At 44.0% G+C, this 26,609-nt stretch overlaps 1 protein-coding gene across 2 annotated transcripts in view; it reads left to right on the plus strand.

The window, feature by feature from the left end:
- Positions 1 to 16,842, plus strand: part of MTHFD1L (methylenetetrahydrofolate dehydrogenase (NADP+ dependent) 1 like) — a 174,299-nt gene extending 157,457 nt beyond the window's left edge. For both annotated transcript variants that reach the window (XM_068985301.1, XM_068985302.1), the window contains exons 27-28: positions 8,025 to 8,145; positions 15,547 to 16,842. In XM_068985301.1, the coding sequence (XP_068841402.1) occupies positions 8,025 to 8,114 (90 nt within the window). In that variant the 3' untranslated portion in view covers positions 8,115 to 8,145; positions 15,547 to 16,842. The remainder of the gene's footprint in view (positions 1 to 8,024; positions 8,146 to 15,546) is intronic.
- The last annotated feature ends 9,767 nt before the right edge of the window (positions 16,843 to 26,609 follow it).

The following is a 26,609-nucleotide window of genomic DNA, read 5'->3' on the forward strand; positions in this document are numbered from 1 at the left end:
AATAATTTAATTGCCAGTAGGACCTTGGGATAAAACAGATGTCCAGAACAGCACAGTTCGTTTTCAGAAGCTGAGGTTCTCAGAAACCAGAATTTGATTACTTAATAGTGAGTTCCCAAACAGTGAAACGTTATTAAATTGATTTGTTTTGTCAAAGCTGTCGGAGGTTCTCCTGGCCTGCCACCTGCCCATCGGAGGGCTGGTAAATGAATATACTGCAAAATTTCCAGCAGAGAGGAGCAGTGTGGGAAGAATTGAACTCGTTCACGTCGTTTTCTTTGGCTTGCACAGAGAGAGAAATCCTCTTTTAATTTTCATGAAGACTGAACTCATTTTAAAATCATACCTGTTTTTAGTTTTTCATCACACTTCTGAAGGTTTCTCTCTTAATATTTGCCATCAAAGGCCCTTGTTTGCTTGGTACACTGTTGTTGTTGTGTAGTCAACTAAGTCACTTCCGACTCTTCGTGACCCTGCGGACTGTAGCCCACCAGGGCTCCTCTGTCCTCAGCTCTCTCCCGGAGTTTACTCAGACTCGTGTCCATTGAGTCAGTGATGCCATCCAACCACCTCATCCTCTGTCGCCCCCTTCTCCCACCTTCAGTCTTTCCCAGCATCAGGGTCTTTTCCAGTGGGTCAGCTCTTCGCATCAAGTGGCCAAAGTATTGGAGCTTCAGTTTCAGCAACAGTCCTTACAATGAATATTCAGGGTTGGTTTCCTTTAGGATGGACTGGTTTGATCTCCTTGCTGTCCAAGGTTCTATCAAGAGTCTTCTCACTTAGGTCTCAGTTAATGGGTCTAGTGCCAGAGCTGATTGTCATTAGTAGGATTGACGGAAAGGGGCCTGTTTTAAAATTGCTTATAGAGCCAGGAAAATTAGGAGGAAATCTAATGAACCCTTTTTTCTTACCTGAGAAACGTATAATTAACATATAAAGAGCCAGTCCATGAAGATGACATTCTTTCTTGTCCTGGATGTCACACGGTATGGCTTTGTGGCCCAGAGCTGCCCATGCAGGAAGCCTGGGGATAAACCCAGGACAATAGAGAAGCCCGCAGGTGGCACATTCCACTGCCACCTCTGGTCTTCCAGGCACGGGGACAGGAAGGACAGTGTCTTACTGAGCAAGCCAGCATGGAGCTTTCCTGGCAACCACAATTGAAAACTGATTAAGGGTTCCATACTTCAAATCAAAGCCAAAAAACGAAAATAAATTCTTTAGTGTATGTCGGGGGGAGGGGGCAGGGGGAGACATCTCAAGTGCAGAGTGGTCTTTGAACTTAAAAAGCTGTAGTATTTGAGTTCTTTAGCTTATGCATGAAAGCTGCCCAATTTCTTCATTTCCTTTGTTGACATTCGGTCGGTCAGACCCTTCTGCTTCATATTTATTTTCTCTTTCTTCTAAAGCACTCTCCCTAATCCCTCATTTTCCGAAAGGCAGGGCCCATTGACTTTACATTATGCAGTTGATCCTTGAACAACAGGGGCTAAACAGGGCGGGTCCACTTCTACACAGATTCTGTTTTTCAGTTAAATATGACAGTACTACACAATCCAAGATCTGCATTGGTTGAATCCGAGGATAGGGAGGAACGGTGGATACTGAGGGCCAACTACAAATGATCCGTGGATTTTGAACCTTTCTGAACATCCGTGCCTCTAACGCCCACATGATTCAAGGGTCAAATTTAGAGTGTGTTGGCAACCACTCTCGAGTCTCCTCTCTCTAGCCACATTCCTTTGTTTAGAATTACCCTAGTTACCTCTTCTAAGTTTTCATCTTCCTGAGAATCAGATTTCAGAATTGTACATGTGGAATTATCCAAGTCCTGTATTTAACTATATACATACATGTAATATAATCACATGGCTTATATAAGAATAGAAAATTACCTGGGAGTTTCCATAAGAAATTGTTTACATGGGTCACCTCTGGGAAGCAGTATTAGGGGAGCAAGACTTGGGTTTTTACTTTTATTATTTTTTACTTCTTGATTGAAAGTACTTTCTTTTTGAAAGTATTTTGTTGAAAGTAAGGTTTTTTAAACTAATGGAAAAGTTAGTTTGGAACAGGCTTCTTAGCCCTAAGAATTATAGTTTCCTTTACAAAAGAAGAGAGAAATAACTGTGCTTGCTCAGTCTTTTATTCAAGGCCACTGAAATATGTTGGAATCATCTGAGCTCTGTAATACTGGCCCAATACCTGGGCACAGTAGGGTCATCTTTACAGCCATTGAACTTGACTTCTGTCTTTGAAAGTCAGACGTTAAGCGTTTATTATGTTCATTCTTTTTATATAAAAAGCAAAGAATGAAAAGATATGTTTTGAGGGTTTTTTTTTTTTTACCAAGAAATAGAAAGTGACTTGACCCAAATGATCCACTTTAATCGTCTCTTCCTCTGGAAGCAGGGACCAGGTCCTGGTCACCTTGGTGTCCCCATGGTGAGTGATCAGCAAAGGACTGTGGGTTGAATGAAGCCTCACTGTCCTTTCGCGTAGGAACAGGCATTCACTGGCCACCAGGAGAGGTAAATGCGCTCTGAAAACGCGCCAAGCACCCAGAACATCCCTGGCAGTCACGGGCTGTGCAGGAGGTTCTTACCTAACCCAGAAAGCAATCCCAGAGCATCCATCGCCACCAAGTCAAGCAGGTGGAATTCCTCTTCATTACCATGACTTGAAATACCTCTCTTCTTTCCTTTAACTCAATATTTATACTGGCCATTTTTCCTCGTGTATCATCGTAGAGTAGCTTGTCTAATTATCCACATGACCATGAGATATATACAGTTCTGCCCCTCACATCCAAAGACACTGGGGGGAGTAACAAAGAAAAAGCCTAGCCCTCGAGAAGTTTTCTTTCTGCTTGTTACGTAACTCTGTAATCATCCTCCATGTTACTCATCTGTTTTAAAATATATTTTTTACAGGCCTAATATTGTCAGACATTGTATTTACAATTCAGAAGATACTTTTACTCAATAGTTTAAATTTTTGACTTATTGTTTCATCAAAAAGAATATTTTTATTTAGATTATATCATCATGTAATTAATCATTGCAGTCATTTTTGTTGTTTTTAAATTTTTGAAATGAGATGATATGTGTGTTCAGTCATCAATTTGGTGGAGGAAAGATATAGAAAGGATTCCATTTCGGGTCATGAACTGAAGGAACAAAATAGGTGTGAATTAAAATGCTTATTTCTTTTTTTGAATTAAAATAAACTTGGATGGCTTATCCAGTAGGAAAAAGTAGTAGATTTAAGGAGAAGGCAGAAAAGAAATTATTTCACAAGCGCAACAAAATTAACTATGATAACATTTTGGCTAAGTGGTTGGTATATATGATTCTATCATTTTATGAAACAGATTTTTGGGTAATTTTTCTACTCATCTAAGAGTGTTCTACATTTACTTCTGAATGACAAGTTTTAAGTATATGAATATTTTCTCTTCACTGGTTTTAATGAACCTTCATAAAGGCTATTCCTACAGCTCATCATTTCTCTCAAATAAACTTAACTCGAAATCAAAGATTTGGAAGATTCATTGTGGCTAAAATTAGGGGCGTGAAGGGCAAAAACGCATGTTTTTCAGCCTTTGTAAAAGAATCCATTAATGCAGCGTGACAAGTAAGTACAATTTAGTGGCCCCTGGTTATTTTAAGCAGGAGGCCTTCTTAGAGGGCAAACAAATAAAGTCAACATAGATCACCACTGACCCCAGGCATGGGGCCAGAGGTCAACTCCCAAGGGCTGTCCACATTCTTTCCTGTCTTTCTGTGCTGACTCTTGTCTGGGGACTCCAATCCTTTGGTAACAGACTTTGCTCAGCAGGACTTTTACTTTTTTTAGTAGTCTTTTTTTTTTTTTTTGTCTGTGCTGGGTCTTGGATGCTGTGTCTGGGCTTTCTCTACTTGTGGCGAGCAGAGGCTACTTGACGTTGCAGCGATCAGACTTCTCATCACGGTGGCTTTAGGGGTTGCAGTGCACGGGCTTAGCTGTTCCACAGCAGGTGGGATCTTCCCGGATCGGGGATTGAACCCATGTCCCCTGAGCTGGCAGGCAGATTCTTAGCCACTGTACCATCAGGGAAGTCCTCAGCAGGAATTTTATTTTAAAAATCTCTGGACTGGAGGTGGTTTTGTCCCCAGGGCTGGGAGTAACCCCAGCTCTGCATGCTCCACACGCTTCCTTGTCTATTGTTCATCCCGAATAAACTGGATTCTTGATTCTTGGAAGTGACTATTGCATCATTGGAAAGAAACCCGGGAGTCTTCTGAAAATTCATTTTTCCTCCCATTTGAGTAAAATAAGTTGAAAATAGAGGAAAGACATTTTATACTTCCTGGCATGTAATATCTTGGCTACTCTGAAAAGCTCCCAGTCTTGTGACAGCATCAGAATGACCTAAAGACATGTGCGCTGATTCAGTGCAGCCGGCGGTTCAGCTCCAGGAAGCACACAAATCACACTGTCTTTGTCGATCTTGGTCTGGCACCAGCTAAACGTGAATGGTGGAGAGTTGAAGTTTCCCATCTGTAAAAATAGCATGTGAACAAGCAGACAGTGCAATTGTGTTGTCCATGATAGAAGATTCCGTTGTCACTTTGGCCCCAGATGCATTGCCTTCGGGGTTCTTCATGGGCTTTCTCACCTCGTGTGGATTTAGATCTGATCTGCCTCATACTGAATTCTGCCCTGGAGTGAATAGCGTTGCTGCCTTAGAAGCAGCAGCCATCACGTATGGGTCGGGATCCTCACCCGGATCCCTTCAACCTAGAGAGTGAATTAAATTAGAGGTGGAGCAGATTCACTGTGGCTGACTGTGACTGCTCATTGCTTCTTCTTCTTCTTCTTTTTTTAATGTTTTCAACTTTCTATTTTATAAAATTGGAGTATAACCAATTTTATAATTGGTTGTAGCAGTAACAGTGTTCCAATAGTTTCAAGGGAACAGCAAAAAGACTCAGCCACACATATACATGTATCCACGTGTGCATGCATGTTCAGTCACGCAGTCGTGTCTGACTCTTTGCAACCCCATGGACTGCTGTAGCCCACCAGGCTCTTCTGTCCATGGGATTCTCCAGGCAGCAATACTGGAGCAGGTTGCCATTTCTTTCTCCAAGGGATCTTCCCAAGCCAGGGATTGAACCTGCATCTCCTATGACTCCTGCATCAGCAAGTGGATTCTATACCACTGAGCCACCTGGGAAACCCATATATGTATCCATTTTCCCCCAAACTCACCTCCCATCCAGGCTGCCTTATAACATTGAGTGGAGTTCCGTGTGCTATACACCAGGTCCTTGTTGGTTATCCGTTTTAAATATAGCAATGTGTACATGTCCATCCCAAACTGTAAAACGTTGGTTCCTTTTTCCAAATCCATATCCCCACACAGATCATAAAGGCATCTTTAAATATTCATGTCAGAATGCAATTAGGTAGGAAAACTGCTGTGGAGTAACTGGTATGACTTTGTAGCCCAGGCAACTGAAAAAAATATGGACCGTTCTCACCAGCGTCCTTTGTGTTTGATGTCTCAGTGCTAAAACATTAAGCGTGGGTTTCTTTCTGGGTTCTCCTAGGAGAAGCCACTGTAGTAACCAGAGAAAAATGTTACCCCTTTGCTAGGAACAGAAACCTCAGGAGGATAAGTAGCCATCCGGATACCAGAAGCTTTAAAGTACGGGAAGTCCCCACCTACGAGCAGGTTGCGTGCCAGAAATTGTTTGTAGTTCATTGCTTGAAACCCAGAGCACATTTTCCTGGAGACAGGCTATCACTGGTGGCTCAGAAGCCTGTTTAGCCCATAATATACTGAAGAGCAGTCCTGTGCAGTCAGCAGGACAGGAGCCGGCCACTATATCACGGTGTTTTACATCTGGCCATGTAGACCCCTGTCATTCACTCACACAGTCCCAGAGGTTATGAGACCACAGGTGCGCAGGTTTCCTCCCTGACCTGCAGCTCACGCCAGGAAGAACTAACAGCCTTTTATCAAGGCTGAAAGGGCTTTCCTCACCGCTCCTCCTCAGCCCCTTCCCCTCGAGCTCCCTGTCCCAGGGCTAGGGGGAATGGTGGGAGAGACATCCTAGGCCACACTGACTAAGCCAGCACTACTCGGATGGTCATGTGCACACGAATCTCCTGGAGATGAGCCGAAATTGCAGGTTCTGATTCAGCTGGCCGAGGGTGGGCCCTGAGAGACTGAATTTCCCACAAGCTCCTGGGTGATAGCGATGCTACTGGTCTACAGTCCCCCCAAGTTTGAGTAGCAAGAACCTGTCAGCATCGTAGGAGGAAAGAGTGGGTGGCGGATAGGGAATCCTGCCACTGCAGAAAGAACCTTAAGAGTGAGAGAGCTGAGATCTGAGACAGAGGCTTTATCTGGGTTGCCTTCGTGTTGAGAACTTTTGGCCAGGTGGGGAAGAAGTGGGTAATGTTGAAGTCGACAGGGAGCACTCTCCAGGAGCCTCACTCTGGCTCCTGGGTGCGTGTTTAGTGTGTGAGCATCACCAGAGGGAACTGGGCCGCTTCCCCTGCTCACCAAGGGTCTCTGGTGCAGGTGGACAGAGAGGGCACTTTGCAAAACCGATCTGGACACAGTGCAGCAAAGCGGTGAGGAGCACGGGCCTGGTTTTAATTCTGTCTCCACCGCTGATGTGTCCTTGAGCACATCCTTTGTGCCTAAGTATCCTGAATTCAGGCTTCCCAGGTGGCACTAGTGGTAAAAAAAATCTGCCTGCCACTGCAGGAGACATAAGAGACGTGGGTTTGATCCCTGGATCAGGAAGATCCCCTGGAGGAGGAAATGGCAACCTACTCCAGTATTCTTGCCTGGAGAATCCCATGGACACAGCATCTTAGCAGGTTACAGTCCATGGGGTCACAAAGAGTCAGACACAACTGAAACAACTTAGCATGCACACATCCTCTGTCTCATCAGTAAAGTGAGGTTAAAATTAGTGCCTATTGCTAACGATAACATAAGACTATGAAGTGCCCATACGGTGGTGGTAGTGGTGTTTAAATGAGTAATTTGAGATTACAGGTATGGAATTCAATTTCTCGTTTTACTGTTTATTACTTGTGTGGTGGCGGGTTAGTCGCTAAGTCATGTCCGCCTCTTGTGACCCCATGGACTAGCCTGCCAGGCTCCTCTGTCCATGGGATTTTCCAGGCAGGAATACTGGAGTGGGCTGCCATTTCCTTCTCCAGGGGATCTTTCTGACCCAGGGATTGAACCTGGGTCTCCTGCATGGCCAGCGGATTCTTTACCAACTGAGCTGCCAGGGAAGCCCCTATTCTCTTTGCAGCCTTGGGCAAGTGACTTCACACCTCTGACCTTCCATTATGTTCCTTGTAACATGAAAATTATAAAAGTGCCTACTTCATAGGGTTTGGGGAATGATGGAAAAAAGTAAATCATTGGGAATTCCCCTTCAGCCCAGTGGTTAGGACTCCACACGTGTACTGCAGCAGGCACAGATTCTCTCCCTGGTTGGGCAGCTAAGTGCAGCCAAAAAGGAAAAAAAAAAAGTAATAAAAAAGTAAAGTGCTTGTACAATGCCTGGCACATAGTAAGTTCTCAATAAACAACAGTTCTAGCTGGTAAAGTAGACAAGTTGGAGAACAGGAGTTTTCAAACTATGCTCCAAGAGTTAATGATTTTACCAAAATGTGTCTTGGGGGTGATCAGCAGGCTGTCATTGGTCCCATCCACAGCCACTGTCCCCTTCAGCCAGAAGGGCTCATCTTTGTTGGGCTTCATCATCAAGATTTGACTTAGAAAAAAAGGTTCACAGGTCACTATTTGGGAGTTATGTTGTCTTGTGGGACCATGGGGGGATTTCCTTTCCTTGAACAAAGATTGAAATAGCAGATAGTGGCTATTCAGTTAATTCAGTGACTGCACTGAATTATAGAGTTAATTTCTGTCGTTGGATGGGCATTGTCTGGAGTGATCACAGTGCAGCATGGCTAATGATGTAACCTCCCGTTCTCTCCCCCAGATGAGCACCATGCCAGGATTACCGACTCGGCCCTGCTTCTACGACATAGATCTCGATACAGAAACAGAGCAAGTTAAAGGCTTGTTCTGAGTGAGCGAGATTTTCACAGGACCCAATTCAGGTAGGCTTTTGGGCTTTTTCTTTTTCCTTTCTTTCTTTCTTTGCTTTCTTTTTTCCCTAGTTCAGATCTCTTTTTGTTTTATTTTTCTTATATTTCTTACACAAATGGTCTGATATTTAATTTCCTCACTTGATTACTGTGAACCCCTACCTAGCTATAGTCATGACCGGGGTCACTCCTGAGTATGGATATGTTTTTAGATGGGCAGCTCCTTGGTTTGCCTGGATTCGATTCCAATGAAAGTCAATCACGCCATCTCTGAGTATAGATTTGTTTAAGACGTCTCTTGCCCTGTCAAAGGAGTCCTGTAAACTCATTACTCTTTTTCTAGAATTAGAACTAATATCTGCTCTCATCCACTCCACCAACTGTACCTTCTACCGCATATCTCTTAGTCCAGAGTTAGAAGCATGTGGTCAAGGACTCCCGGTGTGTTTCTGTCCAGGGTTGCCATGACAGTGTCAGAACTGGGCGACTCAAACAACAGATGTTTATGCTCCCACAGTTCTGGAGGTGAGAGGTCCAAAGTCAAGGTGTCATCCAAAGGCCGTGCATTCAGATTCTGGAAAAATCCTTGCTGGCCTCTTCCTAGCTTCTGGTGGTGGCCATCCATCCTCGTCATCCCTCTGTCTCCTCCCTGTCTCTTCCTAAAAAGACACCAGGCACATTGAATGGCAACCCACCTTACTGACCTCATCTTAACTTGATTTTATCTGCTAAGACCCTATTTCCAGTTAAAGTCACTGTCATAGGTACTATGTCAGGACTTCCGTGTACCTTTGGAGGATACAGTGTAACTCGTAGCACTCTCACACAGCAGGTGGTTGGGCTCTTATAACACTGGAAAGATTCAGAGATGGGACAGATCGAGCTCAAAGGGTCCTGTGAGTCACAGGAAAGGACAGGGCAGCAGAAATGAGAGCCCTTGATGACTCAGGAGCCACACAGGGTGGAGGGTTGGGCTTGCCTTGGAGCTGGCTTAGGCAGCCCAAGCAGGAAGGAGTGTGGGGCTTTGGTCTCATTTACGTCTGCCCCTCTGTCCTACGACCATACCTGCTGACTTCTACCCTGGCTTCCCATCAAGAAGAACACCCTCTTAATTCTCCTCCCTGGAAAACTCTCCATCAGAAGTTGAGAGACCTGGAGCTGCTCTTCCCTACCCATATATCAAACACATCCTCAGCGTATTCTCAAGATGCTTTCCTTCCCCCCAAACACCCCATTCCTTCTCCCACTCTCTCCAGTTCCTGGTCCTTAGCCCAGTACCCTTCCCTCTTGCCAGCATACTCTGAGCCTTCCAGATGAGCTTGTTTGACCTGAAGACCCTTCTTTCCAGTTGTCCCTGAGTTATGCCCTAAGCCAGTCACACAGGACTCTCAACTTTTGTTTGTTTCACCTGTTGTTGTGTTTGTTGTGTCCTCTCTTAGTCGTGTCCGACTCTTTTGAGATCCCATGGACTATAGCCCTGCCAGGCTCCTCTGTCCATGGAATTCTCTGAGCAAGAATACTGGAGTGGGAAGCCATTCCCTTCTCCAGGGGATCTTCCTGACCCAGGGATTGAACCTGTGTCTCCTGCTTAACAGATGGATTCTTTACCACTGAGCCACATGAGAAGCCTCGTTGTTTCACTGTCAGTAGTCAACATGGGGAATTTGTTTCTGGTTTTTGTTAAGTCTCTGTTACTGTTACACTGAAGACTTAGGCTAGGATGAGTAAAAGACAAATTAATAGGAGGTTTGGGATTTGGGTTGTGTGTGTGGTGTTCAGGGTTGTCCATGTGTGTTTTTTGCTGAGGAGTGAGAGCTGTATTTAGTTTTAACCACAACCACACTTCATATCCTTGTCATTACTGATGAAGAAAACTGCAGAAAGTGAACGAAGGGAGGCTAATTTAACAGAGAAACCCATAAACTTGAGCTTTGATGACAACAGTTCTTTTGGTCTTTTGATACAACAGTGCATGTGTGTGTGTGTGAAGGTCTGGGGTTTCCCAGCCAGGCCTTGGGGAAAATCACAGTATCATTTCTCTTAAACTTTGTGCTGACCCTGTCCAGACTAATCTCTCTTGTCATGTCAACCCATCATACCACATTTCTGCCACTTAATTGTTTTTCTCCAGAACAAGAATGTGCAGTTCTTTTCTCTCTCTGGGACAGTTCTGTTTCAGTCTCTTGGTCCATTTTTATTTGTTCTCCACATAGGTCATGTAAACGTAATTATTCCTTAATTATTGCAGTTAAGACTCAGGTAATGCCAGACAGCACGTGCTCAGCTTCGCCTGCACCTACACCAAAACCCTGGTGTCCTCATTCCCTTGACAAGTGTCCCTTTGAACTTTAAGGAAGGACTGAGCAGAGGTTTGGGGTCAGGACACTGGCCTGTGGGGATTCCCTCCAATGGGCCAGGCATTGTGCTAAGTACCCTTGCAGGCAGGTGTTGTCCCGAGAAGTTAGATCCTTCCTGTGGTCACTGAGGGGGGAAGCCAAGGGATGACCCTGATTCACCAGACGGCAGGGGAATCGTATTGCCTTTCCACTCTCAGCCCTACCTCTTGCTCCACAGCTGTGGGAATTGCTTCACCATCCCCGGCCACGTGTCACGCTGGCCCCAACACCATGCAGTGGGTTAGTAGTGTTAAGTCAGAGTTACGGAAACTCTGGCCCAGAAACGTCAGCCACTTGCTCAGGTCGCACAGCTGACCAGAGCCAAGACTCAACCTAGATCCTCTTACTCTTGGTCTCACCCCATCATTTCTGCCCCAAAACAAACCATTTTCATGGGATAAATGAATTTTGGCCCGTTCTGGAAGATGATAACCAGTTCTTTGAACAGACTGGTGATTTGGGGATAACCGGGTGAATTTTTTTTTAATAACAAAAGATAATTATTTGAATATTAAAAGCTATGACTTTGTCAAAATTCTTTTCAGTCAGAGTTATACTAGGGCTACCTCTTAACTCTCTCTTTGAATGGCTTTTCCCACTCACTTATCCAAGACTTCTTTCTTCGGTGTGAATTGCCAAACCCTGTTGTCGGCTTGGTGGGCAGTAGTTCAAAACCCATCGCTTGACCTTGCCTGAATAATTGCAGACGATCCAGTAAGAGAAAACCACTGTTCAAAGCAAACATTCCCTCTCGGGGTCTCCTTAGAACAAGGAACCCACAGACTAACAGTCAGAGGTCTTTGGCTATTAAAATGCATAAAATAAAAATGTTAAAGCTTGAATGATAACTCAGATTTGGGCATATTTGGGGAGAGGAAATGTTCAGTGGGTTGCTTTGCCCACACGGTGTTGAGACTCCAGATCTTTCTGTGGACTCAGCTGCAGAGCATCGCTCTTCTTACTCTTTGCAAAATGTGTTGCAGTCGTGACATATCCCATATGGAAGAAGCTTCTCCTTTCTTCCCTTCCACTTTCTCTCCTTCCCTGTTCATCTCACCTTCCAGGAAAAGGTGAGACTTCCTGCAATGGAGAGGTGTCAAGAAACCACCACAATTTGAATTCTTGCTTCTCCTTTCCAAACTTTCCCTGTCTTGCTTTTGCCATTGTCAGAATAAGGGCATCATTCATTCTTTTGAATGTTACCAAATGGAACTAATTAAAATAAGCTGTTTGTCCCGGTGAAACTGATCCTGTGACATTACTGGTCAGTCTTTTGTTAGATGATGACTGACTTTGAGGGTTTGACTTCCCCCCTCCTTTGGATTTCTTGTTTTGAATCTTTATCATATTTCTGAGTCTTGGCAGGATTCAAATGAATTCAAGAAAGCCTGGCAGATTTCCTGAAGGATTCAGACACTCCCTTACCTCATTCTGATGTGCAAAGTTATGATTAGTATGGAATCAAATTGACTCTGGGCCTGCTCTCATTGTTTTTCTTGAATTATACATGCAGGAAGGAGTATAATATTAATACCAGTTCATTTTCTTCCCCAAACTCTCTTCGGAGCAGAAAGTTTCAGTGATATTTAATAATCATAAATTAATCTTGATTGGCTGCTGCCTGCAAGCCTTCTGTGGACAGAGTCTCTTATCCCCAGACTGTAAACCATAGAGTTTTGGGGTTTCTTAGGGTTGCTCCTGAACTTTATGATTTTAATCCTGAAACTGTCTTTTCAAGAAGCAGCTCAAAAATTGTTCCTCATCATTGTGTTTCAAGAAAAAGGTCTTCAGTTCCTCACGCGAAGGCATCCTTTCTGGAGTAGAGTGAGCCCCTGTTTTCCACTCCCAGGCAGGCGCCAAAACAGGCTGGAAGCCCAAGCTACTTAAATAAAAGATTGTGATAATTAAATCTAAGATGACATCTGTAACATCTCTGAGAAATGGTGATAATTAACTCTCCCCCCTCTAACTGAAGGGGAATGTTTTGAAGCTTGACAGCTGTGAGATTCTTAATTAATTCGCTTTTAAAGGAAACTTTTCCTGGGGAGCAGGGGGTCTCATAATCTTTATTTTTTTTTTAATAAGGCACGGAAAATAGTATTTCTGAAAACTCTGGAGACATGATTTTTCTAATAACTTTAAATCTATATGTGGCTGCTGCTGCTGCTAAGTCACTTCAGTCGTGTCCGACTCTGTGCGACCCCATAGACGGCAGCCCACCAGGCTCCCCCATCCCTGGGATTCTCCAGGCAAGAACACTGGAGTGGGTTGCCATTTCCTTCTCCAATGCATGAAAGTGAAAAGTGAAAGTGAAGTCGCTCAGTGGTGTCCGACCCTCAGTGACCCCATGGACTGCAGCCTTCCAGGCTCCTCCATCCATGGGATTTTCCAGGCAAGAGTACTGGAGTGGGGTGCCATTGCCTTCTCCGTCTATATATGGATAATATATAAGAAATTCCTGGTCAATGAAAAGAAAAGTTTCAGTTATGACGTTAGTTATAATTGACTACTTGATTTAAAAGGGTTAGAACTTGTAAAGTAGAGGAAAAGTTTTAACTAAATGCTATGAACCTGAAATTCTCTCCATTTCACTGAAGCCATTTTTTAATCAGACATTCAGACTGGTTAATAAGCACCCAGTGACTGTTAGACACCTTAACTAATAAGAGATGCAGAGTTAATTCTCCTCAATTCAAAAGCAAATCTCAAACAAATCATGATACAAAAGATCCTAAATTTGTCACCCTCAGCTTTTAAAAATTGTCAAAATATCTCAGCATCAACTTTACAAATACTATTGAGGCTGAATTTTCATTTTTATTTTAAAGTCACATTGGTAGCATATTTAACTTTAACCTCTATCATTCAACAATGATAGAACCAATAAAAGATAGTTTTCAGCAAAGAAAAGCCAAGAGCCAAGTGTTATTACCAGTAATTGATATAAGGGTGTGTGCTTAGCACTTGGTCATGTCCGACTCTTTGCAACCCCATGGACTGTAGCCCACCAGGCTCCTCTGTCCATGGGGATTCTCGAGGCAAGACTACTGGAGTGGATTGCCATTCCCTCCTCCAGGAGATCTTCCCAAACTCAGGGATCGAACCCAGGTCTCCCACATTGCAGGCGGATTCTTTACCGTCTGAAATTTTCTTAGTTAAATAAAGAAGAGAGAGCAACTCGTTTCCTCTATGAGATGTATGTGTGTACCTGCGAGTGCGTCTTTTATCCCCAAGACTGCTATAGCAGATAGTTGGTGGTTTAAAATACCAGAAACATATCCTTTTGTGGTTCTAGAGACTAGAAGTCTGAAATCAGTATTAGTGGGCTGAAATCTGGAGCTTCCTGGTTGACACAAGTCAGTAACCCACCTGCCAATGCAAGAGATGTAAGAGACGATGATTCCATCCCTGGGTCAGGAAGTTCCCCTGGAGAAAGAAATGGCCCCCCACGCCAGTATTCTTGCCTAGGAAATTCCATGGACAGAGGAGACTGGCGGGCTACAGTCCATAGGGTTGCGCAGAGTCAGGCACGACTGAAGCAACTTAGCACACACTCACAGGCCGAAATCAAGGTGCCAACAAGGCCACCCTCCATCCAGCAGAGGCGCTGGGAAAGACTCTGTTTCTTGCCTCCTGCATGTTCCTGCGGCAGCCAGCAGTCTGTGTCTTATGGCCACATCACTCCAAGTTCTATTTTCCGAAAGATGTCTTATTAAGTAAACTTCTAGGATTCTTTTTTCCCCCACTGAATAAACACCAAACAACTGATTCATTTGCACCTTCGCTCTTGCATTTCTGATTTTTTGTCATGAATAATCAGACTTTCTATACCCACCCTTTGAGTTTTCTGAAAATATGGAACCACAGATTCTAAGCCCCTTTAAATACTAAGTCGTTGGTATAGAGGTCACGTGGTTAATCCAAGGGTCTTCCACCAAGCCCACCCTTATCCCCACCGCCCCCACAGCACAGCACCCCTCTTCCCTCCCCAGGAGTCACTATGCCTCCCATCTGGGGTCTCCAGAGCCATCGATGTGAGGCTGGCGTGGCACTGAGCAGAGAGGCAAAGTCTGCACCAGGGAAACTTCCCTTCCTAACATCAAAAATATTTTCATTTTGATAATGTTTGTTATGCTTGCGTTCCTCCTGTTTTCTGTTTACTTCCCTGACTTGAATCAGGCGTTAGGGGAGTATTTGGAATTCCTCGTCCCCTGCCTTCATCACGGTCCTCTGTTCTGAAGCTAATCAAGCATCCTTCTGGCTGCAGACCCTGCACTCAGCCGTGGGAGGCCGGCTTGCTGTATTCCAGCCGAGTTTGAACTCTTGGCCCAGTAGATAAATTCCTCCATGTATAAATTCAGATCAAAGGCCAAGTGCTTGTATTTACATTTCTCCTGGTGAACACTTTTTTAAAAAAAATGTAGATGTTTTCTTTGTTCTTTTTAAAATGTGGTTTGATCCCTTCTTTTCCTGAAAGACTGCAGGATTTACAGTGGCAGAGAGTCTTAGCATCCTTTGTGAGAAAACAGCAAAGCTTTAACAGTAGTAAGAAATTCCAGATCCACTCATTTCCATTCTTGTCCTAGAGGAATTTTTCAGACTGTGCTTTCTGAGCCTAAGATAAAAGCGAAACTGAAACCTAAGGCAACAGGCTTCCTAATCTAAAATCCTGGGATGTTCCCATTCAGCAGGATCCTAGAAACTTGTATGTAGATCCCAAATTTAGAAGTCAGAGGATTTCAGCCATGGCTCCCAAGCAGAATCTTTTTGGAAATTCAGAACTGCAACCTGCCATGTTCATGCTGGCTTGATCCTAAGTGATGCAGAATCGGATTCTCCACTGCTTCTAAGTAAGAAGACTCCAAGTGATCCCAGCCTTGTCTTGTGAATAGAATCACTTATCTGCTCTCAAATTTTCTTGGATTCTTCAGCTTTAGAGCTATAACATATGAACAGTTTGACACCAGAGGAAAAGGCCATTCTTAAACCACTGAAATTTTTTTTTTCTGTCTTTCAGGCTCCACAAATGCAAACTACTCCTTGCCTTTTTGCTGCAGTTGGAGAAGAAAGTGAATTTGAAATATGCTGTTACGCAATGCTGAGGAAATGGTGAAATAGGCCAAAGATTTATTCTTCGTTCAAGACAGATTCTGTTTGCAACAGAGTCTAGCATTCAGGAAAAGGACCTCCCCCAAGTCTTGAAAGAAACTAATTTATTTTCTATTTCTGCAGAGTTTACATGATTTCCCACTGCTTACACTTTAGAACGTTTATTTTATGGGGGCTGAGGGATTAAAAGAGTGTGAACGAACAGGTAACATTTTCCACGATGGAGTTTTCTATTTGGTCTTTGAACTGAAAATAAACATGTACGTAGAAAACCAACCAGCATATTTTCAGCGCCAGATAAAACTCCCTGCTCTCTAGAGGTAGCTATTCATGGTGGGGTTGTTACCTGACACCAATTTCCTGGAAAATTGTCAATGCAACCAGAGCTTTATAAACATAACAAGGGGAAAATAACAGACAGAGAAATATCAGGTCAATTATGAAATCTGACCGCTGGCAGGTCAGATATCCTTTGGAACACAGTGCATTTTATATCCAGAATGACTTTTGAGTGTCAGTGAAGTTTACATCACTTACCTAAAAACTAATGGGTTTATGCTAGTTTCTTCCACCGTTGATTGAATCTCAATGGCCATTAAGCTCCCAAAGGCCTATAGGGCAAGAGAAGTGACTCTTTAAGGTTGGGTGGTTGGCAAATGTTTTTCCATTTGTCTCACCCTTAAATTGGGCTAAAGAATGTTCTATGGCCTGTTTTTCCCCTCCTGGGAGTTCCTGACCCTTTCCTGTTTCCATTTTTTTTTTCCTACAATAATATAAAATTATATAAAAGTTAAGACAAAACCAAGGATTCAGGAATAAACAAGCAGCGATTGTCCTCTAAGCAATATAAGTAAAATAGTAACCATAAATGTCTTACATGTCCCCCAGGCACATCCTGCAAAAGTCTTTCTGCCATCAGATCCTGTACGTTCTTGCACTGTACCCTCAGTGACCCTGCTTGTTAGCTGCTCTGCCCATAGTGTATCTTTATGTGCAGTTTGATTTGTTCCAAAACACTGTTGAATAACTAAAAAGCCTCCCCATGCAAAGACTGCCCTGAGATAATTTTGCTTCGTGTTTCTAAAGTGTCACAGTCCCATTATCATCCTCCCCACCCACCTCTCTGTCCCGTTGTTTATTTGAGTGTCTGCTTCTCCAGATAGCCAATGAACTGGTATCTCAGGTATATAAACCTGTTTCAAGATGATGAGGATTCACAGTCAGCTTGTTCTCTGTATGAATGTTCCCAGTAAACAGTCTTTCTTTCAAAGTGAACCCTTTCTTTTTCTTTTTCTGAGGTTTATTTATTTATTTTTGGTTATGCTGAGTCTTCGATGCTGCTCACAGGCTTTCTGTAGTGGTGGCAAGCGGGGGCTGCTCTTCGTGGCTGCTCTCCATTGCGGTGCTTGGGCTTCTCATTGCTGTGGCTTCTCCTGTTGCAGAGCTGAGGCCTCAGTAGCTGTGGTGCACGGGCTTAGCCGCTCCACATCATGTGGGATCTTCCCCGACCAGGGATCGAACCCACGTCCCCTGCAATTGGCAGGTGGCTTCTCAACTGCTTGGCCCACCAGGGAAGCCATTTTCAAAGTGATTTTTAAGCAGTTCCCTTCTGCTTATTCTTTTCCTCTGCCATTTAAAGTTTCCATTTCTGTTTTTGAAAATGTTTTAGAAAACAAAAATCTTACAAACCTATATTCCAGGGACTGTAGGCCTGAGACTTCTTTCCTTACCCACTTTCACTAGGCAAGTCACCAATCCATTAAAAAAAAAAAAAAGGTGGGGGGACAAAAGCATCCTGAGCACAGATGTGGGAGAGCTTCACTCCCACTGAAGGATGTGTGCTCCAGGTGTTGCTGGGAATGCGGCAGTTCTCCCCTCATATGGGCTTACCTCCTCGAGATGCCATAACTCATGTCCCGATGGATTGTTTTCTTTTGTGTACCCTACTAGGATACACTCCTGCTGAGTGGTAAGCAGTCTCCACTGAGAAGAAAGGTCTTTGTCAGGTTAATTAATGGGCTTATCATATCATGGTGACTCAAGGCATCCACGGGCAGGAGAAGATGTTATTTTAGAAAAGAGCTAGTTACCTACCAACTCCTCTGAGGCCAAGGCATGACAGAAAATTAAAAAAAAATCACATGACCTTTGGCATAGTGGCATTTAGAAACCTTCACAAGAAGGGCAGACCCTGACTTCTCTCTGCCTCTGTAACTGAAATATAAGAAACTGTTAACAGACCAGAAATGTGAGAGCCCTGGTGACCCACTGTGGCACACAGACATGTGGTCTTGCTCCCTCTCCGCTCAGCATCCTGAAGTAACACCTGCAAAGGTTAAGACCCTGACCAGAAGGATCCTCTGAAAGCTGACAGAGGAACACACTACAGAGATTAACAAAAAGCAGGGGAGAGGTGACTGGGCACTCAGAAATGTAGCAGCAAGGTAATTAGCCAGCCCGTTCATTTAGTCATTGCAGGCTTTTCTTTACCATCTGAGCCATCTGGGAAGTCCCTAGGAAAGGCCACATCCACATATTTGCATGTTACTTTTGTGGCTCAGATGGTAAAGAATCTGCCTGCAATGCAGGAGGCCCGGGTTCGATCCCTGGGTCAGGAAGATCCCCTGGAGATGGGATTGGCAACCCACTCCAGTATTCTTGCCTGGAGAATGCCATGGACAGAGGAGCCTGGCAGGCTACTATCACAGAGTTGGACATGACTGAGTGACTTAACACTTTCACTTTTGTATAAATGTATATGTACAAGGGAGTAAAAAGTAAGTACAAACCTATAATCCACATTCACCAAAAAAGTCAAGCATTGCTGTGGGATAGTTTATCAGTAATCAGACCTTCACTGATTGCTTGAAATCTAACATAGCCATGGATAGAGAGTCAGAAAAGCTCAGTGGGTGTGTGAAGTCGCTTCAGTCGTCTCCAACTCTTTGCAACCCTATGGACTGTAGCCCACCAGGCTACTCTGTCCATGAGATTCTCCAGGCAAGAATACTGGAGTGGGTTGCTACACCATCCTCAGGGCATCAAACCCACGTCTCTTACATTCCTGCATTAGCAAGCAGGCTATTTACCCCTAGTACTACCTGGGAAACCCAAAAAAGCCCTGATAGCTACACTTGAAACAAAGGAGAGTGCTGAAATTCAGGAGTCTGTGAACTTGGATGGGGAGAACATACATGTTTGTTTGTATTCACTAACCTCTAACTGTACTGCAGCATTTCCTTCGATTGTGAATGTCAGCAGCAAACCACAGCTGCGTTCACAGTCCTGGTGACTGTCTCAGTAGAAATCACTAATGTTCTACTATTATAGTTTCTGCAGATATTCACAGTAGCATTTAGACGCATCACAGCAGCACATTATCGAACAACATGACTGTGATTAATTGTGCCCCTGTCCTGTTACTTCACGTGTAAAGAATTACATATATTGCTGTAATCAAATTTGATTACCATTTCAATATTTTAATAACTGCATTTCTATTGTGTGGTCTGCATTCTAATCATGTGGCATTGAAACATATTCTGAGACGAGATACACAGACTTCATCTGACTGTTGAAGGGATCCATGGCACCAAAAAGCTGATGACTCCCAGGGACTGGATGAAATTCTGGGGCCCGCTCTGCCGCTCTGGGATGTGACCTCGTCTGCATCTGTGCTCCAGGCCGTCCCTAAGCGTCCCTGCTCCAAGGCTCCTGGTCTGCTTCTGAGATTCTTGTTCAGGGAGTAGCCCAGCAGCACCTGTTACTGGATCCCTCCCCCGTGTAACTCGGACGAGACCCACGAAGCTCTGGAAACTGCAGAGTGCTGTGGCAGTGTACAGCCTGGTTAGCAACCCCACCCCCTGGGCCAGCTCCTGAGCATCTACCCTTGCCCTTCTTTGGGGTCAAAGTCCCCCACGTGGCTTTAGATGCTGCCCCTGACAGCCAAGGCTCCCCCTGACCTGGTCCTCCCACAGTGCACATGGCCTCAGCTTGTGGCATAGTTCTGGGGACTAGTGACTAACAGCAGCCATTAATGCCACTTCCATGAAATTAACAGGTTTTTCTGTATGGTTTTCCTAGAACATTGGTAATGGTAAGTGGTGTTACTCAACTCATTGGTAAGTGACCAAACTTCATTCATGTATCACCGTTGTGCCTAGCTGGTGCTTAACACCTGGAAGGTGCTAAGCAAGGACTTGTTGAAAGGATATTAGACAGTCTCCTGGCCTGTGGTGGCCCCACCTGTGTGTTTTGCATCACCCTGACAGCCTGATGCCCCTTTAGAGCCAAGGAGTTAGTTTTGTTTTTTTCGTGGCACCTCTCTCCTCCCTTCCTCAGTTGTGGCTTCTCTAGGTTTCTAAGCTCCCCCATGTCTAATCCTTAAACCATCTCGGGAACCACAGATCTCTTAGGAAGATTCAGTGGACAATGAAGAAATATCTGAAGCTGATCAAATTCAGGATCTTTCATCCCAGACTCATGTCTAATAATCCAGGATAGATTGATTGCCTACCCAGGCGAGGCCTCACACTAGACTCCTGGATTAACAAGGATGATCCAAGTGGGAGGGGTGCCATCGAAATGGTGCCAGAAGCTATTAGAAGGATCCCTGAGGGAGGGGCCGACTATGGGGGACGGCTTTCCACCATCTGCCAAGGGGAGTTTATACTCATGCTTTTGAGTTTGTTTTTATAAAATCTCACTCAATGGCTAGACTTCCTTTCTCTTTAGCACCCCAGGTCTGTATTTAAGCCTCCTGAAATGCCTTAAAAAATACAAAGTTTCAGATACATTGTCAATCACATTTCGTCCCAAGGTTAGAAGGAGATTCAACCTTTGCCTCCTCTGTTTTGGCAAGGCAGAGCTCAGAGGAGAGCAGTGTAATTGCCCAGACTGAGTTTGAGGTTAGAGTGTTTATGTAACAAATCCGCTAAACTTAAATATTTCTCGTGGTGTGGTCAGGGCCGCAAACCTTTGCCCGGGCTCACCACGGTGAATGTCATCTGTTTACTCAAGCCTGTGTGGGCATCTCTGTTTATGTGAAAGGACCCTGCTAGTTTAAAGCCAGTTAATATGTTCAATCATACATCATGTTGCTTACGTATTTTACAATAAAGATTGCAAAGACAATTTTTCAAAGCAATCAGACCGGTTAACATTTGTGTGTGCAGTGATGAGCTGACATATTGAATAAATGTTCGCTTGGCAAAGTCTTACAATTAAGGAATTTTTCTTCCCCAGATAATTACATGAGCCCTGACAGTGTTCCTCCAAGCCAGCCTCCCCATTACCTTCCCCCTTAATAGAGACAACATGTACCAGACAAACAGCTGAGACAGACACCCCGAAGGGACTGGAAAGGCTCTCCTGGGGCAGAACTAGCCAACTGCATGAGAAGTGATGCTTTCCAACTTCATCACGAAGCCGGGAGCCAAAAGATGTTTCAGGGGCCAGGGGAAAAGATGCTGAAGGATGCCCTCACTCCTTCCAAGGCGTTTTATACTGTGGCTTCATTACTGAGTTTGAGATGTGAATTCTCAGAATATCAGACATCCCCAAACTCAAATGTGAATACAGAAAGGCATTCCAAAGCCAAATGTGAATTATCTTTCAATTATTCATACCACCTAGATTGCCATTAGAACAGATAATTGAGCTAACTGTAAATACGTATAAACAGAAGTGACAGAAAGAGAAACATCGACAACAAACTGCAGATGAACAGAAAAATCTACTCAAGTGCTAAATAATTAGGGAGGAGGGAAGCCAAGGAAGGTGGGAGGCCACAGTTGTGGAGTGATGAGTGATTTGGGACTCAACTGGAGAGAGCCAGTGAGATGGGAGCTGGCTTGAAGAAGAGGGTTGGGACTTGGCAGAGAGGAAGCGGGGAGTGGTGAGGGCTGAGGAGCTAACCTTGTGCAGGGAAAGACAAGTCTGTGCTAGGTTCTGGTTTCTGACAAACCTGAGCTCAGCAAGGCAAACGTGACAGATGCAGCCCCAGCCAACAGGGAAAAAAGAAAAGTATTCTGTGAGATGTTTGAGGTCCTCTTGGAACCTCTGGACTCAGCACATGGAAATAACATTCCATCTGCAGCATTCCACCCCAGGACTGGCCCCTTTCTCTGCAGAGAGAGCTGGGGGTAAAAATGCTATTAAAAGCAGTACTCTGCTGTAGCGAGTTGCAGTTGATTTGGCAGTCAGAATGTGTTACCTAGCAAATGGTTTAAGGCTCCCTATTCTTAAAAATTCAGAGGGTTCAGAAATACCCTGGTGGTCCAGTGGTTAGGACTGTGCACTTTGATTGCTGAAGGTGTGGTTTCAATCTCTGGTCAGGGAATTATCAGCCCGCAATCCGTGCAGCATCTAAACTAAATAGGGATTTCTGTGGTGGTCCAGTGGTTAAGAATCCGCCTTTCCGATGCAGGGAAGGCAGGTTCGATCTCTGGTCAAGGAACTAAGATCGAGTATCTAGCCAGGCAATTAAGGCCTCACCTCAACCGCTGAGCCCAGGTGACTCAACTAGAAAGAAGCCCAGGCACCGCAAAGAAAAGTCCTACATGCCACAGCTAAGAACTAACGCAGACAAATAAAAAATAAAATATTTTTTAAAACTAAATAAATAATAATTTTTTTACATATTTTATTTTATTTTATTATTTTTTTTAATTTTAAAATCTTTAATTCTTACATGTGTTCCCAAACATGAACCTCCCTCCCACCTCCCTCCCCATAACATCTCTGTGGGTCATCCCCATGCACCAGCCCCAAGCATGCTGTATCCTGCATCAGACATAGACTGGCGATTCAATTCTTACATGATAGTATACATGATAGAATGCCATTCTCCCAAATCATCCCACCCTCTCCCTCTCCCTCTGAGTCCAAAAGTCCGTTATACACAGCTGTGTCTTTTTTCCTGTCTTGCATACAGGGTCATCATTGCCATCTTTCTAAATTCCATATATATGTGTTAGTATACTGTATTGGTGTTTTTCTTTCTGGCTTACTTCACTCTGTATAATCGGCTCCAGTTTCATCCATCTCATCAGAACTGATTCCAATGAATTCTTTTTAACGGCTGAGTAATACTCCATTGTGTATATGTACCACTGATTTCTTATCCATTCCTCTGCTGATGGACATCTAGGTTGTTTCCATGTCCTGGCTGTTATAAACAGTGCTGCGATGAACATTGGGGTACATGTGTCTCTTTCAATTCTGGTTTCCTCGGTGTGTATGCCCAGCAGTGGGATTGCTGGGTCATAAGGTAGTTCTATTTGCAATTTTTTAAGGAATCTCCACAGTGTTCTCCATAGTGGCTGTACTAGTTTGCATTCCCACCAACAGTGTAGGAGGGTTCCCTTTTCTCCACACCCTCTCCAGCATTTATTGCTTGCAGATTTTTGGATCGCAGCCATTCTGAGTGGTGTGAAGTGGTACCTCATTGTGGTTTTGATTTGCATTTCTCTGATAATGAGTGATGTTGAGCATCTTTTCATGTGTTTGTTAGCCATCCGTATGTCTTCTTTGGAGAAATGTCTGTTAAGACCAGAAACTATAAAACTCCTAGAGGAGAACATAGGCAAAACACTCTCAGACATAAATCACAGCAGGATCCTCTATGATCCACCTCCCAAAATTCTGGAAATAAAAGCAAAAATAAACAAATGGGATCTAATTAAAATTAAAAGCTTCTGCACAACAAAGGAAAATATAAGCAAGGTGAAAAGACAGCCTTCTGAATGGGAGAAAATAATAGCAAATGAAGCAACTGACAAACAACTAATCTCAAAAATATACAAGCAACTTATGCAGCTCAATTCCAGAAAAATAAATGATGCAATCAAAAAATGGGCCAAAGAACTAAATAGACATTTCTCCAAAGAATAATAATTTTTTTTAACTTATAGAAGGAGGCTTGTAGAATTGGTCAATCAAAATACTTAAAAATTCAGGGGATTCAAAGCAGCTAGAGAGAACATAGGTTTTAAGGATAAAGAAATGTGATGCTGTCCCCCTAAAAGGCCCCCATTCACTGCCATGAGGTGTCCAGTACACACACAGGAAGGTAAACAAGAAACTGTGTCCAAACCCTAATGAAGTCAGCAAACTGCCTGAGAAGGAAAGCTCAGAATTAGCTGGCGATATTGATCATCCCTAAAGGAGAAACCAAGCAAGAAAAATTCTGTTCTAGCAGATTCTGAAACAGGAGCAGAGACCTGAGCAAATGTCCTTCTTTTGTTGCTGGCAGGTCCCAGGTCCCAGGCTAAACCAGGTCAATCAACTGTCCCATGAGTACTGAGAGTGAGGAGACCAGTCCTGTATGGAGGGTAAGGGACAGTCTAGAAGGGTCACAGCAACCTGGATAACAACAGGCACAGGAAATAAAAGAGCAAAGGCCAAGTCTATCTAAGTGCCAGAGAGGCTGTCTCCAATGTGTGTAAGAAGACAGTAACTTAAAAAAAAAAAAGAAGACAGTAACTTTAGCATAGAACTTGTCACTAGCTCACACAGCCACCAACCCCTCCACACTAGGGCTTTCCCCTCAATGTTCCCAAAGAGAACAATTGTCCTAGAAGGCAAAGCTTTCTCTCTACCCTGTGATCAGCACCCCCACACGGAGTTTGCAAGTGCAGGGGATCCTTGTTTGTGCAAACCCACCGATTCCACACGAACTCCAAATAGACATCATGGGTGCTAACACTGGTTCTCGACCTGAGTGATGGGATCAAAACAGAGAAATTAATGGCAAAACTGGTGCTATTTCTTCCCAGATATTTTTAGGAGAATCTTGTTTAAAATTCTGTAGTCTTACAGAATTGTCTCTGAATTTCTGTACCTTGAGATGAACAGCATCTTTTATCAGATATTCAATTAAACTTCTGTGTTAAGTACTTACCTGTGCTCAATACCAAACCAGGCTCTAGGCAAATGCAGTCAGGATGGATAAGGACTTTACACAGCACAGGTAAGCAAGTCCACGGCAGAAACTTCATGCACAACAAAAGGATTCCTGATCATTATTACTGTTAGTATTGTTTCTATTTCTGCTGTCAAAAATCCAGAAGCAGCTAAATTCAAACCATCAGATCGATAAATAGACTGTAGTCCACCAGACTCCTCTGGTCATGGAATTCTCCAGGCAAAAATATTGAAATGGATTGTCGTTCCCTCCTCCAGGAGATCTTCCCAACCTAGGAATCAAACCTGAGTCTTGCATCGGAGGCAGATTCTTTACCATCTGAGCCACCAGGGAAGCCTCAAAATAGTAATTAGTAGGAGTTTATTGTGCATTTAAGAGCAGTTGACGAGCTGGGAGCTTTCAAACCAACAGTGGAATGAAGATCAGAGGTATGTGTTATACAGCACAGCTCATGAGGTGAATATTTGGAGGCTGTTTAATTTTTTACAATGGTTGGTTATAGCATTGAAGTTTTTCCTAATGTTTCAGGGTTGGTTAAAAGCGATTATCTTATGTCAATTTTGGAAAATAGTTTAAGTTTCACTTAAGATTTTCAAAGGCATTTACGAGAAATGACCCAAACTAATGTCACTTGTGTTGCAGGAAAAGCTTAATTATTTCATTTATATGGCTTAACTGGTTTTATCTGCTCAGGGAATTTTCAAGTCTAGTCTCTGTTTTATATTTTACTTTATCACTGCTCAGGAGGCAATAGGAGTAGCTGCTCAAAATTCTTTTCCATTGGATGAATGAATGAACCAATTCATTTTCAACATGAGCATGAACAAGAAACGGGACAGAGAGAAAAACCCCGAGTCAGCTTCGCTGGGAAAATTGCAGACTTGCCCTGGAAGTCAGTAGAAAATGGCAGTGAAGTTGGACATATTTGCCTCACCATGGCTGAGGCATGTCCCGGGGTCAACAGTAATGCGAAGTAAATAATTCACAAAGTAAGAGGAAAAAGACTTTTCCTTAAAGACCTCTCGTATCTGCTTAAATACAGCGGACCATTGAACCACATGGGTTTGAACTGTATGGGTCCACTTACATGTGGATTTTTTTTCAATAGTAAATACTACAGTACTACCTGCTCAGAGGCTGGTTGAATCCAAAGATGCAGAACAATGTATCTGAAGGGTGAATTGCTGCCCGGGAGGTTCGTTCGGACCCTGAGCCCCTGTTCCATAGTTCAGGGTCAACTGTACTGTACGTAGGTTGAGATTTGAAAGCCTGAGGGACAGAATCCAGTACTGTGCTGGGGTCTGAATAATGGGAAAAAGGAGCTGGAGCAAACCCTGCAAAGGGTCTGCCTGTTCTGGGGTCCCCACAGAGGTTGCCAGGAGCTATGCGTGCTGGTGTCACCAGGACCTACTAGGGCTACAAAACTCCCACACATGAAGCCAACCCCTGAGGAAAGAGTCCTACCTGCTCCCTCAGAGGCCTCATATTTTTAAAACACATTTTTTTAATTAATTAATTTGTCACACTGAGTGGCTTGTGGGATCTTAGTTCCCTGGCAAGAGATCGAACCTATGCCCCCTGCAGTGCAAGAGCGTAGTACTAACCACTGGATGGCCAGGGAATTCCCTGAGGTCTCACCTTTTAAATGTGAAGCCCACAGACTTGGACCAATGGGAAGGCCAGGCCTGGACCTCCAGGAAAGCTGGTGATGCCCTCCCCTGCGGCAGCCACTCTACAACGATCTCGTCCTCATCCGTCATCCATGGCTCCCTTAGAAAAGGAATGGAGAGAAACGCACTCCCTGGTGGGCTTTATGAATGAATTTAATCCGGTGTCACTTTGTTACCCATCTGCTGAGGGGGTTTCCGTTTTCACTGGTTAGGGCTACACAGGTTGATAGTGATGCCTTGGCACGGCCAGAGTTACAGCTGTGTCCCCAGAGACTCAGCCCCCCACCCACACACTGAGTCATTGCAGGCAGAAAAAGTGCTTTGAACTGAGCCCAAGAACAAAGCTCTGCCATGATATTTCCGAGGCAACAGAGG

The sequence above is a fragment of the Capricornis sumatraensis genome, chromosome 13 (genome assembly GCF_032405125.1).
Source record: "Capricornis sumatraensis isolate serow.1 chromosome 13, serow.2, whole genome shotgun sequence".
NCBI lineage: Eukaryota > Metazoa > Chordata > Mammalia > Artiodactyla > Bovidae > Capricornis > Capricornis sumatraensis.